Source organism: Phaenicophaeus curvirostris, chromosome 1 (assembly GCF_032191515.1).
Source record: "Phaenicophaeus curvirostris isolate KB17595 chromosome 1, BPBGC_Pcur_1.0, whole genome shotgun sequence".
In the NCBI taxonomy this organism is placed as follows: domain Eukaryota; kingdom Metazoa; phylum Chordata; class Aves; order Cuculiformes; family Cuculidae; genus Phaenicophaeus; species Phaenicophaeus curvirostris.
Window position 1 is genome coordinate 131,573,270 of NC_091392.1, and position 18,953 is coordinate 131,592,222.

Consider the following 18,953-nt stretch of genomic DNA (forward strand, 5'->3'; position numbering starts at 1 on the left):
TCAGGAGGAAGAATAGCAGCATTGCAAATAACTCTATAAAACATGAAAAATTATTTTATTTGCTATCTTACCTTCATGCCATGAGCAGAGCAGGCTGCCTTTGAGAGACACTTCACTTGTCCAGGACTCCTCATGGCATTCTCCAGGTTTCAGAGGAGGTTCCTGAACCTTTCCACCAGATGCAACTTTCTTCTTCTGGAGGGCATGCAGGCAGAAGGCTCCAGGGAAGTGTCTCTAAGACAAAGGTTGGGGTTTTTTTCCCCCTCCACAGACACCATATTTTACCTGAAGTCCAGTCACTGCACAAATGAAGCAGCTGAAAGACATACCCTCATTTGTTCTGGTGAATATTTACTCTTCCTCACTCTTCAAGGAATGCCTTGCCACCTTGCTATCATAGTTCTTCCATATATTTAAAATGGATTTTTGTTTTAATGTTCTTTTTCAGTGATTTAAAGAGAAGATGCTGCAGTAAATATGTTCCTTTTTAGAAGGCAGAGAGTGCTTTTAAAACAAAATCCTGTGAAGCATCATTGATAAGAAGCATACACAATACATCTCTTTTTAGACATGGTTTTCAAGCATAAAAAGTTAAAAATGAAATGAGGGAGGAATAAAATAGGAAATAACAAAGTCTGGTAAAAAAGGGGAAGGGTAAATCAACAGGAATTAAATACAATTATCTGCCATGTATGAAAGAAAAGTGAAATCACAGTTGTAAAAAGACAAAATTTAGTATGATTGTATTTAAGTGTCTAATCCAAACAGTGTCCTGTGTAGGTAACTATGTTTCAAAGACATTACATTTGTTGAATGTAGATTAAGTTATAAGGTACATCTGGCTGCTTCAGGCAGCAATGATACAACATTTTTAAGGAGAAAATCACCTGTACCATTAGCTATACTACATTTGTGCCCTGTATCCAAAGACCTAAAATATGTAATCAATGGGGCTGGAAAGCTTTAAACTTTCCACTGAAACATGCTGACTTGGGACTAAAATTAAGAGAGAGAGAGCACAAGCGGTTCTCTGCTCTTACTTCAGGAAGCATCTGAAGATAAGCTGAAGAAGTAAGCATTGATTTATGTACTAGGAAAAGCTTGATGTTGGGGTCATACTTTCTGAAGGTTGAAAAGTCCTTTGGGCCATCCATGAAGATTCAGGAGGCATCAGAAGTTGCAGAGAGGATGAGGAGATGATCTGCCTCAGCAAAACTACAGTCCAGGAAATTCTTCGGGCATACATGACCTCTCCATTGACAACCCAGGCATAGACTAGATCCTCAGCTGCTTCTGTGGCCATTTCAGGGGCAATAGAAGAATAAAGTAAAACTGGATCCTTTGGCATCTTTCAGCAAAAGCATCACCTGGAAAATGGGATTCCCATGAGGTAGTGCTAAAATCACATCCTTCTGTGGACACTGGAAGACTTCCTCACATATTAAGGAACCCGGCACTTTAAATGAAACCAAAATCTGGAGTACTGGCTGAAGCCATTAGGTTGTCACCATTAACATCTAAACACATCACTTTCATGACTACCCTATGTACAAACTTACAGCTTAGCACATGAAAAAGAATGCTTTCAAGGATAAAGCTATTGAGATATTTACTGTCACCTCATGCCGTCATTTTAAGGGCATAAGCAACACAAAGGAATCTTGCAACACACTGTCAAAAAGGATTTACAAAACATTATTCTCTCTCTGAAAAGCAACTTGAAAAACACTGTAAAAACCATTTGTAACATCTCAGTGTCTCCCGTATCAAATAATGCTATAAAAATAGTTTTTATATCCATTGTTACCAATTCTTTGCAAATTCTGACTTAGAGGCAGCTATCTTCTTTTGGTCACTTCCTTCTAATAAGAAATAACAATAATATTATTTATTATGATAAGCTTAATTCCATCTTTGTTGATACAGACTTCTGTCCTGTTATCCTTTAATGATAATTGACAGGTGGAATAGAGAACAAAGATAGGCCTTCCAGGAAGAAACATAACTTACTAGTAATTAGCCTTCTTTAAGCTGCATGGTCTATAAATAAATCTGTTCTGAGGTACACCTACACTTTATCACTCCAGAGTGCAGAGATTTTCTTTTTACAGTAACCATGGAGGATGTATTCACACTGTTGTCATCACCTTTGGCACAACAGCATAAAAACATAACATGCTATAGAATATTTTAAGTCATTAATTTATTTAATTCCTTAGCAACAGAGCCACCATCTAAAATATAAAAGGAAACCCTGCTAATAGAGCTCAGGATGTCTTCTTTTCTTCCACTCTCAAATTAATATGCATGTTTGTTCACACTGTGCTTTACACAATTTACCTAAGGTAAAATATTTAGCAGAGGTTTGTGATTTCCCTTATGCAAACAGCACTTCTAGACTGACTCTACCAAGTACTGTGGCAGCTCTTGAGGCAACTCATCAGCGATGGCAATGTGCATGGGAAAATATAATATATATAGCAGTTCAGTAACTCAGCAGTCTCATAGGAGCTGTATATTTAGTTGGAAGTACCATTTCCTAACTATTATAGCAAATACTGAAGCACCAACATCCATCTAGATGACCATTGAATGTGTTAGAGATACACACAGTCTGTAGGTTCTGAGAAAGTCTGGACTACAAATATAAAAGAAGCTATTTTGCTACCAGAGATACAAAAGAAGGCGTGTTCCTTAAAAGCATAAGGAAAATGAAGCATAAATCAAAATGATGTTAAAACACCACCTTTGGCAAAACCGATGGCTGCATCTTAAAAGATGATCTGTCTTTGAAGAATAATGTCAAAGAAGTAACCACACTCTTAGGAATTTCTCTCATTTTTGAAACAGAGAAGACAACAAAGAAACTCACTTTTCTTGGAGAAGGAAAATCCATAAGAACATGGAACACCAAATTCAAATTCTTGCAACTCATTTGCCTAGTGGAGGGAAACACCTCAAAATCTTAGACCTTAAGGCTGAGATGGACGCCTTCAGTAAGGGTAAGAAGAACCAGACTACTTCGGTTTGAGCAGTTAACTCAGAACAGTCTGAACTGATGGGAAGGTGAGGAAGACCAACAAACACATCAACCCAAAAGCCTAACCTAGTTGATAACATGAATCCTCTTCCACTACTTAAAAGGATGTCTCTGAAAAAGTGAGCCTTCCTACATCTGCAGCATGAAGAAAAGCATTTCAAGAATGAGATGGGCCAAACAGTCCATGTTCAGCAATAACAAGTACAGGATTAGCAGCTGAAGTCTCTTTGAGAAAAGGCAGGAGGCCTTCCATACCAAAATTCTGCCCGACCACTGCTGTAGGCATCTTTCATCCTGCCTTATCCTGACTAAAACTGGAAACACAGGGCCTGAAGGATACGTTTTAACTTCATTGTCAGGGAATAGGCCAAGAGGCAGGATGATCACTGACTTACTCTCATGAAAGTGTTGAAGATAGTTCAGGGCTCAATCGAAACAGTAATTCAATAAAATGCATTATCTAGTGCCAAACACTTTGAATAAATAATTATGGCAATGAATCATCACAGAATCAAAGGAAAAGGACTGTTAAAAGTCATCTGGTCCACTCCCCAGGCTATGAGTAGGGACATCAACTAAGATCAAATTGCTCAGGGCCCCATCCAACCTGGCCATGAAATACTTCCAGGGATGGGGCTTCTACCACCTCTCTGGGCAACTTGTTCCAGTGTTTCACTACCCTCATTGAGAGAAAATTCTTCCTTCTACCTAGTCTGAATCCACTCTCTTTTAGTCTAAATGCATTACTCTTTATCCTATCACAACGGGCCCTGCTAAAATGTCTGTCCCTGTCTTATAGGCCCCCTTTAAGTGCTGAAAGGCTGCAAAATGTCTCCCTGGAGCCTGGAAGAAAGATGAAAATAGTTAGTGACAAAAGATGATTGTGACACACTAACCTAATACGTGATTCTAGGAGACAGCAGACAAATTGTGAAGTCCTTATAAGGAAGCATTTAAAAGTCTGCATATAATTCTGCATGGAAAGACTACAACAAAGACATTTGCATGACACCAGATAGTAATACCTGAAATCCTGGGGGAAAGATAAGCTGCCTTACAAGAGGCAAGTCAGGGAGCTTGGCTTGATGATCCCATTTATCAAAACTGAGACGGGAACATATTGGTAGTTTATGAAATCACACCATCGAGTCCAACAGAGGGTCACCATACTGGATCACACAACATATAAGGAAAGGTTGAATGAACTAGTTTAATTCAGCCTGGAAGAGAAAAAGCTCAAGGAAGACTCTATGATAGCCGACAGCTACCTGATGAAAGGATGGCAGAGAAGACAGAGCTTGACTCTTCCAAAAAAGAGGAAAACCCTCACTATTCAAGCCCAAAATATATTCCCACAAAACCAGACCACAGTTAAGTTTAGCGAGGAAAACCGTAATTTAGGTTTAAAAACAGAAAAGGTCTTAAATAAGGACAACACAAATCTACATACCTCTGAAATAAAATTAGATCAATTTATGAAATGGAGTGGAACGAAAAGAACTGGACTATCAACCCTGGCAGTGTCATATCCCTATGATCTACGTTAATGCTTACTTGAGACGATCTTAGAATCATAGAATGGTTTGAATTGGAAGGGAACTTAAAGATCATCTAGTTCCAACCCCCTGCCATGGGCAGAGACACCTTCCACTAGATCAGGTTCCTCACCCAGCCTGGCCTTGAACACCTCCATTCATGACTTTTCTGGGCAATCCATTCCTCGAAATCTCCGTTTGAAACTTAGCATTTCCAAATCACTGCTGACATTTTCACACACACACACAGCAATCAAGGAATATGTACCAGTACAACAATTCAGCTTGTTTTTTCCCCACTATGAAATGTTCAAAAATCACACAAAGAACTTCACTGGTACTTGGAGCACCAAGGCAGCACAAAGTCCCAATCTCTGGGCTGCGAGAATGACAGCACTGAGTGTGAGCACCACATAGGACAAACTGTCATCACCCAGCAACAACCTAATTCAGCCTGCAGCCTACCTCTCAGCTGCCCTCCAGAGTGGGTCCACGTGCTAAGTGCATTGGTCTAAGGAATCAGATTTTCGTTTAAGGAATCAGATTTTTCTCCTATGAATAACAGATTAAGCTTCTGATCTGTGTTTCTGGTTGTGTTTCTCTGCAGCTGAAGGAAAGTACATGTGTTGGTTTCATAGTGAAGTGTGTCCCTCTATGCATGAAAATATTTCTGTGGCAAAAATCTTAGTTTTGTTGGTTTAGTCTTTCTAGTTCAGCAGAGAAAGTTTCACATGTGCTTCAGCTGCATGGGTAAGTTTTCAAATCAGACCAGTTATACTCTTTGCATGTGACATTAAAGAGAAAGAGATGAAAACTACCTACATGTGTTTGGAGAATGGTAGTCTTCACTTTTCACAAGGACTGCTGTTTCTCGGTGACTGGGAAGCTTAAAAGATGCTCTTGTGAAATCCTACATGTCAGGTGAAAGAGCTTTAGCTTTAACTATCTCTCAAATGCAAAACTACAAAATGTTTTTCAGACAAGTTCAGATGGGAGAGATTATTCAAAAATTGCCTTTGTCACCACACAGAGAAGAACTGTCTCTGGTTGGAAATATTTCAGAGATATTTATTGTATTCTGAAAACTTAATTTTATTTCTAACTTATTTACAGTTAAACATTCAGAATCATAAAATATGAAGTATAAAATATTTAACAAAATAGATGCAGTTCATGTTGTTCTGATGCACCATAGATACATGATGAAACAGTAAACAGCATAGGAATTTCGTGACTGTCCTCTCTCTCATTTACCAGCGAAAGGAAGGTGTAGACCTGCCCTATACACTCTGGTCTGACCAGTATGGCATAAAACTTTAATTTCAGAGAGAACACCACCCTCTCCTTTCTGTGTCCTCAGTCTTCCACAGTTACCTTCACTACCTGAAATGCAACACTGTAATGTTCAATACATCAGATACCCTCTGAACTTGGTATTTTCAATACTTTTTTTTTAAACAGAGAACTTCCTAGAAGAGAAGAATCAGGTAATTCAGGCCATATGAACAAAAGTCATTTATTATGTATATGCTCTCTAGTAAGTTATAATAGTCTCTTGGACTTTAAATGTCTTTTTGCTATTTTCAATGCTTAAAAATTATAATTTTAAAACATTAAATATTGTGTTATATACATTATGATTTAATTTCTCATTTCTAAACATGGAGCATTCTCCAAGTGAAAACTTGGATGAAACAGAAAACAACTTCATTGACATAACAAGCTCTAAAAGTTCACTTCATACAACCAGAGATTTGACTATATGAAAAATAGCCAAACATCAATTTGCTCCTATATGGGAATTTTTGTATTTTTTTTTTTCTGGTCTTGGGGAGAGGGTGGTTTTGGCTTTTGTTTTTGTATAAACAGAAGAACAGATCTGGTCATTGCTTTTGTCAGTGTTCAGTGTTTCAACTTTTTTTTTTAAAATCTCATACCTATTTTATATAAAATAACAAAATATACAGAGAAAGCTGAGTTTGTTACGTTAGTTCATACACATACAGTAACTAAAAGTTTTTTTTATGTATGGCTTTGCAAAGGTAGATTATGAAGTGACTTTTTTATTTTATTTGTTTAAAAGCATTTTAAGAGAACGTGTTAGTGTGCTTACAATAGCGGCCATGGTAGTTGAATGTCGAGCCAAGAGTTTAATGCTAGGATCACTGGAGGTCTTGCCTGACACTGCTTCTGCAGCCTTCAGAAGACAAATGTAGTTTATCACAACCTTGTCTATCTTAGCTATAATTTCCTGCTGCTGTGTTTCAGAGTTCATGACTTTAACTAAACGCATGCAGGCTTCTGTTAAGCAACAGAGTACTTGAAAGCTGGAAGTCATAGCTAAAAGCATTTCCTCAGGGCTTTTATCAGCCATGGCCATTTTCCTGCAGGCACTTCCCAACTGTCTCGATTCCATAGATAACAGTTGTTTGTACTTAGAAAGTTTAAGGTCATATGTTTCTGGGTGTAAATCTTCTCTCTTGCCCATACTTGCTCGGACCAGTGAGAGTAGCTCATTGGCATCCTTTTGTGCTGCAATAAAACCATCAGGCATTGAATATGTCTTCTCTTTCATCACATTTATTCGTGTGATACGTGCATCGAAGGCCACATCATTGAGATTCACATCAATTTGGCCAACTTGGATGTCAGCACTGCTCTTCTCATGCACGTTGACTGCCTCGTCTTGTGGGGACTCAGCAGCTTTCGGGGACTCCAAGACCTTCTGCTCATTTTCACTGGAAAACAACTGACCAACTGGTTCTGCAAGCTCAGACGGGATCTGCTGTTCAAAGAGACATGAGAGCTGATGGCTGTCTCCATCATCTTCATCGTCATTGTCATCACTTCCTCTGCTTAGGAAACAGTAGCTAAAGGGGCCACGACACCTCCAGGTGCTCGTGTCCAGCTTCCTCAAGGGCAATGTTCGACACTGCTTGGAGTCCTTCTGACTGGCGCCTGCGCCCGAACACTTCTTACTGTCCTTCCTATCAGTGCTGACATACACACAGCTCTGGGAATAACTTTTTGACAGCTTTTTGCCCAGGGGGAGTTCCGCCCTTCTTTCAGATTTGGATTCTTCCCTTTGGGTGACGTCCAGGCATTTCAAGCTAGCTGTGGCTGCCTTCTTTTCAAACAGCATCTCAATGCCTGCAGATCCTCCAATGCTGCTGCTGCTGCTGCTGCGTCTCAGCACTTTCCTGTTGTGCGGCATCCTGAGGCTTCCTCCTATCATGTCATATGGCCGTAAACTAACTTTTGCCCCACAAGCCTGATTTACTTTGGGAATGTCACAAGAGTCTTGATTTTTACTTGGCACCTTTGATTCTGATAGCATGGATGATAGCATGATGGAGTCAGCTAGAGGCTGTCTAGGAAAAGCTGTAGGCATGCCTCCTTGTCTTCCCTTTTCAGGCTCTGTGAAAGCTACACTAGGGGTAGTAGAAGAGCAGACAGAATAATTAAGCATCACCCTGATAATATTCAGAGACTGAACTTTTATATATCTTTAATAGTCAGGACAAACAGATTCATGCTATTTCCTAGTGACCTACATTCCTCAAAGTATTTCACATAAGTTCATTGCTAGTTTCACATGCCTTTTGTATTTCATTAAGATACCTCTTAAACTCTATCGTGAAATTATAACTTATGAATAGTTGATTGTCCATTCCACTACAGCAGACAAATTTAAAAAACTAGAAAACCATCTATAAAATGTCCTAAATCTCCCTGAATGTAGGAATTGTATTTATTTCTATTAATCGATTAGATGAATATTTTCAGATTAAAATACCTTCTTTAACTATTCCTAAGAGGGTATAGAAAGCTGCATTCATGGTAATTTTGGTTTGGCTATGTGTTTTTTAGCAGAGAAATAACATATCTCATTCTTGCTCCTAGTCTATTCTACTTTCAAGTTTTCATGCATTCACACACTATTGTTAGATGTGGGTTGCAAACCAGGAAGTGCAAAACATACAAAACCCAACTGAAAGAAATTCCAAGACTATCTCTGGAAAACTCTGATTTTTTTTTACAACAGTAAGTTTACAAAATCTCTTCAGAGTGGAACTTAAAAATGTGGTAATGGTTCTATATGTATATTACTCTTTAGTTAACTAAATGCCTGTTAGACAGTGCAGTAAATACATGCTTAATAGGATAGTAACATTTTCTCATCCTTATATTCAGAGCTTTTTTCCCATACTGGCATGTTTTTGGCAGTCTGCTAAGATAGCATATAAGATACATAATAAAACAATCACAGTTTTTCCTCTCCTACGTTAATACACCTTGTGAAGTCATCTTAGAATCTAACAGGTATCCTGGAACTTAAGTGACTATGGATTTTTGAGAAGCAACCAAAGAATGTAGAAGAGTTCTCTCCATTAATATTCCCTAAAATATTTTAACTCTAATGAGAGGATTTTAAATATAAAATTATCTTTGTAAGCTCATAAGGACATGTACAAGTGAAATTAATAAAGTCTGATCCCACTGCCTGCTACAGCTTGACCATATAGTTTCAGGTGACAACAATGCAGATGTCACATGTAGTCCTCAACTGTAACATGTAGCCTTAAAAACAACCATAAACACTTTATTACTGCTGTACCTGTAGTTTCTTTTATCTTCGGGATCCGATGACATCCTTCTCTCAAAGTGCCAAACAGTGGTTCAGCATTAACTGCTGAATGCACAACAGGCACCGTCATCCTGTGACACACAGCTTCAGGCTGCTGGTGCAGGTCTTTGTATGTCGTTCCATGGTTTGGAAGAATGGCAGCTCTTTCATCTGCTGGAATATAGGCAATGCCTTTCATTGATGAGTCAGAGATAATGTGCTTAACATCAGAGGTACAAAGAGGAGATTCAACGGGAGTAGCACACGTGCTACTGCCTGTGCTGCATCCTGCATCCACAGAAGAGCACTGAGAGCTTTGCAGTGAGAAATGGCCTTCACTTTGCAGAGATGACATGCGCTTAGCTAAGTGATATTCACAAAGTCTAGCCACACTCTGCTCAGCTTCTGGAAGCTTTGAAGGATGGTCATCTGCAGATAAATCAGTATCTTCTGCATCATTTATGTCTTTGGCTGAAGACACTGTAGTCATATCTGACAGAAAGTTTTCACCTTGGCTAAGCCTCGAGGTATCATCCTGATCCACCTCAGCATCCACTTCATCCTTACAGTCAGTTTCTGTTTTACCAAGGACAGGAACTCTTGGAAAAGTCTTGCCGTTCATTGTTTCTGGGCTTGGCTTATCTGCTGCCCCATCATCGGCAGCATACCATCTTTGGCGAAAGGCAGTTCTTTCTACACTAAAAGTGCTTAAGCGTTGACTGTCTCTTGCTGAAAGAGTTCCAAATTTAGCTTTTAGATCTTCATCAGTCTCTGCTTTTTTAGTTCCCTGTTGCTTTTTCACAGTAGCATTGCCATCAGAGGGTGCTTTTACTTCACTGTCTGTCATCTTATTTTTCCTTTTACTAGTGCAAGAATATACCAAGGATCCCATGTGCAATTTGCTAAAATAATCAGTAACGGATTTTGTTTCCATGGTTTCTGGCTCCATTTCCATGTTATCTGAATGAAGAATCTGCTTTGAAGGCACAACTTTTGACTGTAGCTCTGCAGCCTGACGACCAGCCAAAGGCTGTGAAGGCTTCATGCCTGGCCCTCCAGCCTGATTCTTAGCGACGGGAAATTCAGTCTGCTCTTCCACAAGGGGTTGGTAGCCTTCACTTGTGGTCAAGAACATACGTGCAGTGTTCTCCGACTGTTTCTGTGCTGCAGCTAGTTCAGAGCTTTCAGTCATTTCAGAGGAATTTGTTTCATTGCCAGAATCTGAAGATGACTCAGGGCTATATGCTCGCAGGATAGCTACACCTGCAAGCCACAAAAAATAACAGTCAATTAAATGACAGCAGCTGAAGCACCTGGATAAGTGACAAGCAAAGGGGGTGTGTTAGAGACAAAAATATGCTTTGTAAGAATATTCTGACTTTATTGCACAGTTCCCGGGACAGGTAGTTTAGTAACATAATGGTAGTTCCATCAAATAATATGGAATATGATGTATGCAAAATGATGGCAAAAAAATAAAAAGGTAAACTAAAAATAAAAACCAACCCTCATGAAATGGAGTACTTCCAAATCTAAATGGATAAGATGGAATGATTTTCAATGAATAAATGTAACTATGGTGAAAGAACCTGAATTGTCATTCGTCTGCTGTTCCTCTGAAGCAGCCAAAGCTTCTAGTGCTTGAAGCGTAGAGACTACAGCATCATCTAGCCCCTTCTCACACTTTCCCTCTGTATTAGTAGGGACAGCATCGATAAGCGACACTGGAATGTCATCATTGCCTAGATTACTGGCTTGCTCCTTGTTGTCTCTAGGCTGTGTTGCTTGATTCTGAGAGTCTTCCTCATCTGAACTGTCCCTGAAGCCAGGTGGAGGAGCAGCAATTGCCATGTTTAACGTATGCAATAGGAAATCATCTTCATTATCATCGCCTTCCGGAGGTGGAAGTGAAGTCAAATCAATAATGTCATCACTAGAACCAGAAAGGCTGAGGAGAGCAGGTCTATTGATTTCTCCTACCATAATGTCTTCTTCACAGCTTACTTCATCCTCATCTTCAGCATCATCTGTGTTTTCTGCATAACAAATATCATGCAGCAAAGGCTCTTCAATCCCCTCCGCAGTTCCAAATATTTTACCATCACTTATAGTTGCATAAACAGAATTTGTAGCAAACTGAATGCTTTCAGCATCTTGTGCCAACTCCAGGCCTTTAATGTCATTGGCATTACTAATATAAATGGCTCTTTGTTTTTCTAGTACTTCTGGACTTTCATCCAAAAGCCTTTCATAGCCAAGAGTCTGGGGATTGATGCCATCCAAGTTATGATCTCCAAATATAAACGAAACTTTTGCTCCCCTGGGGGAATCCTGTGCTTTCTTGCTAGATTCCAAACCTGAGAGTGACAGCAGTGAAGGCTGATTAAAATTTCTGCTTTCTTCTGCTTCAGTGGGGTCACTTTGCTTAGCCAGATGTTGATCAAATCCACCTGAATTATAAGCATTTTCTATGTACAGATGTCTGTGTTCTTTTTGACATAGCAGACTTTCAGAAACATCTAGAGACTTCTGTTTTGGATCAGCGAAGGCCATTTGAGTCTCTTGATCTCCTTCAGCTAGGAAAGTGGTAGTTTTTGGTATACAATTCCACTCTGAAGCAAGGAGATTAAGCTTCCCTCTATTTTCAGCTCCTATAACATGTGAAATAAAATCAACATTACGAAACCAAAGAGGAAAGTCATCAAATTTTTAAACAAAGACTTGTTAATACTGAGCAATAGACGTTTTGAAAAGGATGGCTGGGCCATCAAACACTTCATAAAAGTGCTTTAAACTCATGTCTCCTCTAAGTTAGATACCTGTTGATTTATTGACCTGAAGTTTAATCGATACTTTTTGTACAAAACTAAATCTCAACAAGATGCAAATGCTATTCCAGGAATAGTGACACAAGACCAAATCCCTAGCTGGTTTCTCCAACAGCCTATGTATTCTTACAAAAGATACATGCATATGAAATAATAACACTCACAGGGAACATGCATCTGATTCATGACAGTATGAAAGAAATACATGACCTGGCTTATTTTACCATTTAAGCTGAATATTAGAACATTATAAGGCTGAACTGATATACTGTGGTGCAAGGTCTGAGTCAGCAATCAGATTTCATTTAGTATAGCCTTGCACTTATCTGGAGGTGCACTGGTTTAAGCTGCTTTCTGTTTTATACATTGAATCATCATTAAAATACTGTTCAATGAATACCTGTTTCTCGGCTCCCTGTATTTTTCTTGTTGGCCATGTTAAATATTGAGCGCCTTGAGTCAACAAGCAGTCTATAGTATCCAGCTGTTAGGCAAGCAAGATTCATTGCATCTGATGACTCCATCAGCAGAGTAATAGGCTAAAAAGAATAAAACCAAGTCTTGGTTAAGGCTGTTCCTCCTCGATCTGTTTACCTGCTACTGTGTACCTACTACTACATGGAAGCAAACGGAATTATATCACAAATACCACAGTGAAATATACATAAGAACTTACTTTCCTCACTACCAATATCAAACAATATCAAATCTTTACAAAAGACTGGAATTGCAGTAAGGTAGAAATCCAACTGGACATTTTAACAGCCAATTTTGCTCTCCTTCTGAATGACACTAACTATTTTGAGACTCTTGCTTTACATTTTTCTTGCATAGATGTTATTCTCACCAAAGCAATGTTTACTGTTACTATGAAACTGCCAGTGGCTAAGAACCTGGTACATTAGATGCTGGAGTCTTGCAGTGATGCGCGTATCTGCAGCACACCAGAAAATGAGATGCCCTAAGTACATGTATAAAAGCAAAACACAAGAAGGAAACAGAGTCAGGGGAAAGTTCAGATTCAGAAACACAGTAGTGAGGTTAAACCTATCATTACATGGCAGTGGCAGTAAATATTATAATGACAGCTTAAAAGATTTCAGTGTTTGTGGCCTGGCATTACTGAAAAGACAAGTGATGAAAAAATAAACAGGTAAGCAGAGACAAAAAGAACAGAGAAAGACCCTCAGAAGGGAGATCAGCAAAGAAAATGAAGTATTTAGAAAAAAAAAGTCAGAACTAACAGAAAAATGAGAAATCTCAGAGCTTTGAAAAACTACGGCTGCCAGGCTAGCAAGCATTGAACCTGAGACATCCATTTGAAAAACAGATTTTTTAATTTATATTTTTCCCAGAAATATAAATTTATTTGCTTAACACTTTTTTTTCATATCTCCAGCTTTCAACACTAAAAGCTGCTCTTCTCAAATTTATTTTAAGGTGGCTAGACTCTACAACTCCTAGAGAGGAAATAAGAATTAAGCACTTAACCATGATACATAGACAGAAATTACACCACAGACAACCCATCTTGTTACTCAATTTGTAGAGACTTACAGCCATGTAGACATTTGTGACAGTTTATCATTAGCATACAAAGCCCACTGTCACAATATCCAGGTGGAAGATTACAAAAAACAATGATGGCTTTCCTACTTACTCAACCCCTGACTAGTTAAAAGACAACTGATTCTGATGGAGCCTGTGGCCAAAATATAACTGATAATCACAGCTTACCATCAAACTCACAATAAGTCTGATAATTTTTAAATGCCTTTGCTGCAGCACCTTAGGCCAAAGGTTGCTTTGGTTGGCCTGAATGTTGTATGAATAGTTTTCAGCAACATAGAAAAAATTATGCATTTTTTTTCTTTTAAGTATTTTGTGCTTCAGTTTGAGGTTCTATTCAACACATACTTCTTTCAAATCATTCAACTATAGCTATAGAAATTAACTACAAATTATTAAACTTACAATGAGCTAATTAATCTCTGCTCTTTTGAGTGGTCACGAAAAACTAACACTTGAAATGCTATATTGATCTCAAATTTTCTGCAGTGATTGACAGAAATGGACAATCTCCACAGAAATCTCAGACTGCTGAAAACAGTGCTGTGAACTACTGTTAATCTACTGAACACTGACAGCTAAACTATTATTGCCCACTTCTGCCCAGTGATACATGCTTGAGAAGACATTAAAAAGAATAAAAATTACAATAAAAATCCAATCTGCTTATTCGTTTATTAATTAAGAAAATATTGGCGTGTATTACATTTATCAGCATACTTAGAATCTGGATATATGAACCTGCTACCCTAGGGTGAACTAAGGGACGAAAATATCAGTTGAGAATAACTACCTATGTGTGCCTGCGTCTCCTACACAGGACACAGTGACAACCCCTACTGTGCCCCACACAGAGGCAATTTTTTTGTCAAATTCTACACAGAGCCTCATAGATTTGTAATTTTAATGTTAGGTTAGTCTCTCTGGCTTTAACATTGCACTTGTCAAAACACAAGGAGATGGGGATGTACATTGTTTGCAATAAGCCAGTATTATAATATAAACCAACACAATATTATGTTAATATATAATACTGTGGCATACGGCACTGCATTTGACATACAAGCAAATGGGAATGATTTAGTTTCTACATTACTTTCTAAAGGGGACAATAGCTTTCTCACAAGAGGGCTACAAGTTTAGCACAGTAATGCAGGTCAAGTAACCTGAGGTCATCAGATGTTACCATTACTAAATAAGATAAAACAGATGCTGTGTTCACCAACCCATACACTTTTCTTAAGATACTGCCAAAAACCTTCTAGATTAATTTACAGCAATGTGTTTTTCATTAACTTAAATATAGGGAAACAGTCCCCGGTCAATAAACCTAAAGCATTCAAAGCAAGAAGTTAGTAATATATTCCTTGTGTATTGCTTTTGTATATAGCTATGTAAGCAAAAAAGCACTGTTGGGGTCTATTTATTTTCACAGAATATCTAAGTTTCAAGTAAAATAAGAACTATTCAGTCTCTGATTATCTTGTTTAATGCTCTAGATAGTCTATGTAACTTTCAAAACCACATAAAAAACACAGAAGAACCAGGACAATATAATAGACTGTACTCATTGCCCCTAGATGCCACAGTGTTAACCAGGATTCAGGAGAAATTAAGTAACTGTAGGTAGATGAAATGACAAGGGCTAAGAAAAAAGCCTTGCCTTTTTACAGTTCCTTTCATTGGTAACCACTATGCAGTTACTTGCAATGAGCTTTGCAGATAAAACATTGGATTACAGTGGACACTGGTCTGATGTAGATGGAGATTCTCTAATGGTAATAATATTGTCTGTTACACTAGAACTTTAAAAGAGGGCCAATTTCATTTTCATCTCTTCTCACCACAGAAATCAAGGAAGACTACAATAAACCAAGTTGCCTGGGGACAACAGTACAACTTTACCAAAGAAAGACAAAAATGTTATTTAAAGTTATTGTATTAATATATATTAACATCAAACTTACTTTTACATCTAAGACATGCAGCTCAACTCTAACATTGCTTTCATCTTCTGTAAACATCTCAATCCTGTTCACGTGGCTGAAGTCTGCCAGAAGAGCCACCAGGTTTGTTTTGGTGTTTATCACATGACTGATTCCATAACGTGGCCCTACTAACAGAGTCACTTCTGAACGTTTTTCTCCCTGCTTTAGCAGAAAAAAACCCAAAAAAGGCAAAAGTAAAAAACACAACAGGCAACACGTAATGACAAAAATCACTACTACCTTCTTTCGTTTTCATGGGGATACATTTGCGTGGCATTTCTATGTTAAAGATCATTATGTTTTTCTAAGAAGACAAGATATAGAAAAGCATACATAATTAGAAACAAAAAGTAAAGGAATCTGCTTCTTGATATTGACTGTAGTGTAGTTTTTAAATGGATAGTAAAATGGACAGACAGACAGATGGATGGATGGATAGAATCTGCCTCTGTTAAAAGAAAATCTTTGTCATCACAAATTTTCCAGACTAATAATATTAGTATTCTATAGTTAATTGGATTGTTCTATTTGCCAAAGAGGTTGCAAACCTATCTCCAAATCCCTGTAAAAATACAAATTATACTAGGAATGATATTTTCAAGATTAAAAGAAAAAAAAAGTAATTTGGTTCAATTTTACAGTTGGTTTTTTTAAGTGTATGACTAGAAGCTAAACTTCTAAGACAATTACATGGTCCAGCTTCTGCAAAAAGATATTTGTATAAAAATATCAAGAGAAGAGAGAGACTGTTTCAGGAGAAACATTACCACTAGTGTTGCCTTGAAAACACGCCCTCCATACAATCGTAGATCACTGAGGAACTTTAGATAATGCACCTTGGCTTGCAGAGCAGATAACTGAGGAAGGAAAAACAGGGGTAAGAAGTGGTAGTGGGAATCAACACATTATCAAATTCAGAAAGACAAAGTATTTGTTTAGTTTAAGGAGAATGGACTGCAATAATAGCTCTTCAGAGACTGAAACTAAATCATTAGATCCTTGAGTTTCAGATGAAGAGAAACAGTTTCATTCTTAAAATTAAGATCTTGATTAGTTAAAATGCACTGAGGACTTGAGTATGGGCAGATCAGAGCATTGCAAGAACATCGTAACTGTTCTAATGAAGGGAAAATGTTAAACTGCTCATATTAAACATCTGTTCATTGAGGGATTTCAAGGCTAGGCAGCAGCTTTCCATTCAAAATCACCATCAGTTCTTAAACATTTATGTACCTATACAAAGAAAGAGAACAAAGAATTTGTTTTTGTGAGCTGTGTGTATTACATTTTGCTGGGTACTTGCAGCATATGGCATTCCACCTCATTAGTGCATTTCTCATTTTTTAAAATAAAACTCTTCCACTACATTCAGTAGGGAATAGATCTGAAAGCCCAGTACGGCACACACCAATACATATGATCATATCACATAATACATGTCATAATTTATCTCATTTTTCTCCTCTTAGCTTGAAATATCTAGTTAAAAAGAAAGAATTTGTAAATATTCTGTGAGACCAAATGGGGATCATTTCACCCAGACTGTCTGGACCCAAACTGTATACCATCCTGCTGTAAATCCTTACATGTGAACTTTTAAAAGATAAAATAACACAAGTCCATCTCATTAACTCTTCTCATTTTGGCCACTAGTTTTCTAGTTCAAAATCTTATTTGATCTTCAACAGCTTTTAAGAGCCCTGTTTTCTAGACACCAAGGAAGAAATTAATTCAGAGCAGAGCAACTAGTGGGGATGCTTTCCTCTTCCCTTCACTAGCTGTTCAGTTGGTGGAGAAATACACAGGGGCTGTAAAAGACAGGAGAATCCTGAGAATGACAGGCTTCTCTTCATGTAGAGGGAGAGAAGACTCCAGAAGGACATCAGTTCCTGCATTAGTACAGCAAGTGAGACAGAAAGTGATAACGAGCTTAGATGCTTTGTTTCTGAGATCTACCTGCTAAAAAAGCAGGTGGGCACACAACACATTTCCTAAGCTCAAATTAGAAAAGAATGAAGCAAACCAAATGGACTCTGCTTGCTGTGGGAATGAGCTGTTGCAAACTCTCTTCATAACAAGAATCAATACTGTTTGCCACTGTCATCACCTGCAGTACCAACAGCACTAATGGCTTCCAAAATATACCCAAACTTACACTACCAGGATTAACAATAATTAATTTGCATTATTCAGCTTTAGCTTTAGCAGTGCAGGAGACACACAGTGCTTCAGTCAAAAAGATGGCCTTTCTTCCCAAGCATCCCAGTTCAAACACAAAGAGCAATGTTCATAGTCATGATGTGATCTGAATCCTCCAAGCAGGACTTCTGCTGATCACAATGAACTTTAGCTCAGGCATCAGGCGTTTTGGGGCTTGTTTGTTCAGAAACAAAGTGTCATGGAGCAGGATTCAACTCATTTTATGTCTCAACTAGTCACTCCTAGGTTCTTTTCATAGTCCATGCAGAGAAATAGGCATTTCTAGGACACAAGTGATCTGACCTGGTTTTGGTTCCTAATGTGGGATGGGATTAATCACTCCCTAGAAGTGCTTGTTTCTCTCTATTGACTACAAAGAGAGATTAGGTAACTTGCATAAAGATACCTCATTATGGTGTCTAAAACTATCTTCAGTTGTATGCACGTAACAAAGGCATTTCAGAGACATTGTCTTCTACATGTTTTTTCCAGTTGAAATGAAAACTTAGTGCTAAAAGAAACATTTTATAACAGCAAGAAGGCTCATTTATTGTAAGGAGCATCACTTATACAGTTAGGTCTTGGCCAGTGAAGCCTCTATCTACAACATAATGGAAAACAATCCTGAAAATCAGAATTTATATCAGGCCAATAGGTTAAAGTGGTTCAAATGAGAGCATTAGGGAGAGAATAGTAGCTTTCCTAATAAGTCTGCCAATAATAGGAAGCACTAAATTAATTAAAAGAATATATCTTTATCATACACGAAGTATTAATAACTAGTTTTCCGGCATTCTTAAGATAAGAAGATAGTTTAGTAGGGGTATAATTAATTATTTTTAATTGTCCTTGGCTATGTTGTACTGAGCACCAAAATTTAAATCTCTGAAAATATAATGGCTACGTGTTTCTCTGAAGGATTAATTTTAAATGTTTCCCATGCACACCACTCTTTCTGTTCTTTAAAACATATTTTCTATTAAGATGCAAATGTAATACCTTTTTACCCGGAGGAACCAGGTTTTGATTTGCTTTGACAAGGTGTGAAAGTGCTTTCTTTATGTTCTTTTCTTTCATGCTTTGCAGCACAGCAGATGGAAGAAAAGTCTCTAATCCCCATTCTTTTCTGCAATAAAAAGCATATATTTAATTTTGCATTCCTCTGAT

At 37.9% G+C, this 18,953-nt stretch overlaps 1 protein-coding gene across 3 annotated transcripts in view; it reads right to left on the reverse strand.

Moving 5' to 3' along the window:
* Window positions 1–5,484: 5,484 nt before the first annotated feature.
* The window catches only part of FRMPD4 (FERM and PDZ domain containing 4), a 351,431-nt gene continuing 337,962 nt past the window's right edge, over window positions 5,485–18,953 (reverse strand). Inside the window, exons 11-17 of one of the 3 annotated variants that reach the window (XM_069874549.1) lie at window positions 18,786–18,912; window positions 16,355–16,444; window positions 15,567–15,749; window positions 12,431–12,569; window positions 10,792–11,853; window positions 9,194–10,465; window positions 5,485–8,001 (exon numbers count right to left, since the gene is read on the reverse strand). In XM_069874549.1, coding sequence (XP_069730650.1) covers window positions 6,644–8,001; window positions 9,194–10,465; window positions 10,792–11,853; window positions 12,431–12,569; window positions 15,567–15,749; window positions 16,355–16,444; window positions 18,786–18,912 — 4,231 coding nt within the window. In that variant the 3' untranslated portion in view covers window positions 5,485–6,643. Of the gene's footprint in view, window positions 8,007–9,193; window positions 10,466–10,791; window positions 11,854–12,430; window positions 12,570–15,566; window positions 15,750–16,354; window positions 16,445–18,785; window positions 18,913–18,953 lie in introns of all 3 variants that reach the window. The other 2 variants (XM_069874557.1, XM_069874567.1) reach the window with 2 other exon arrangements.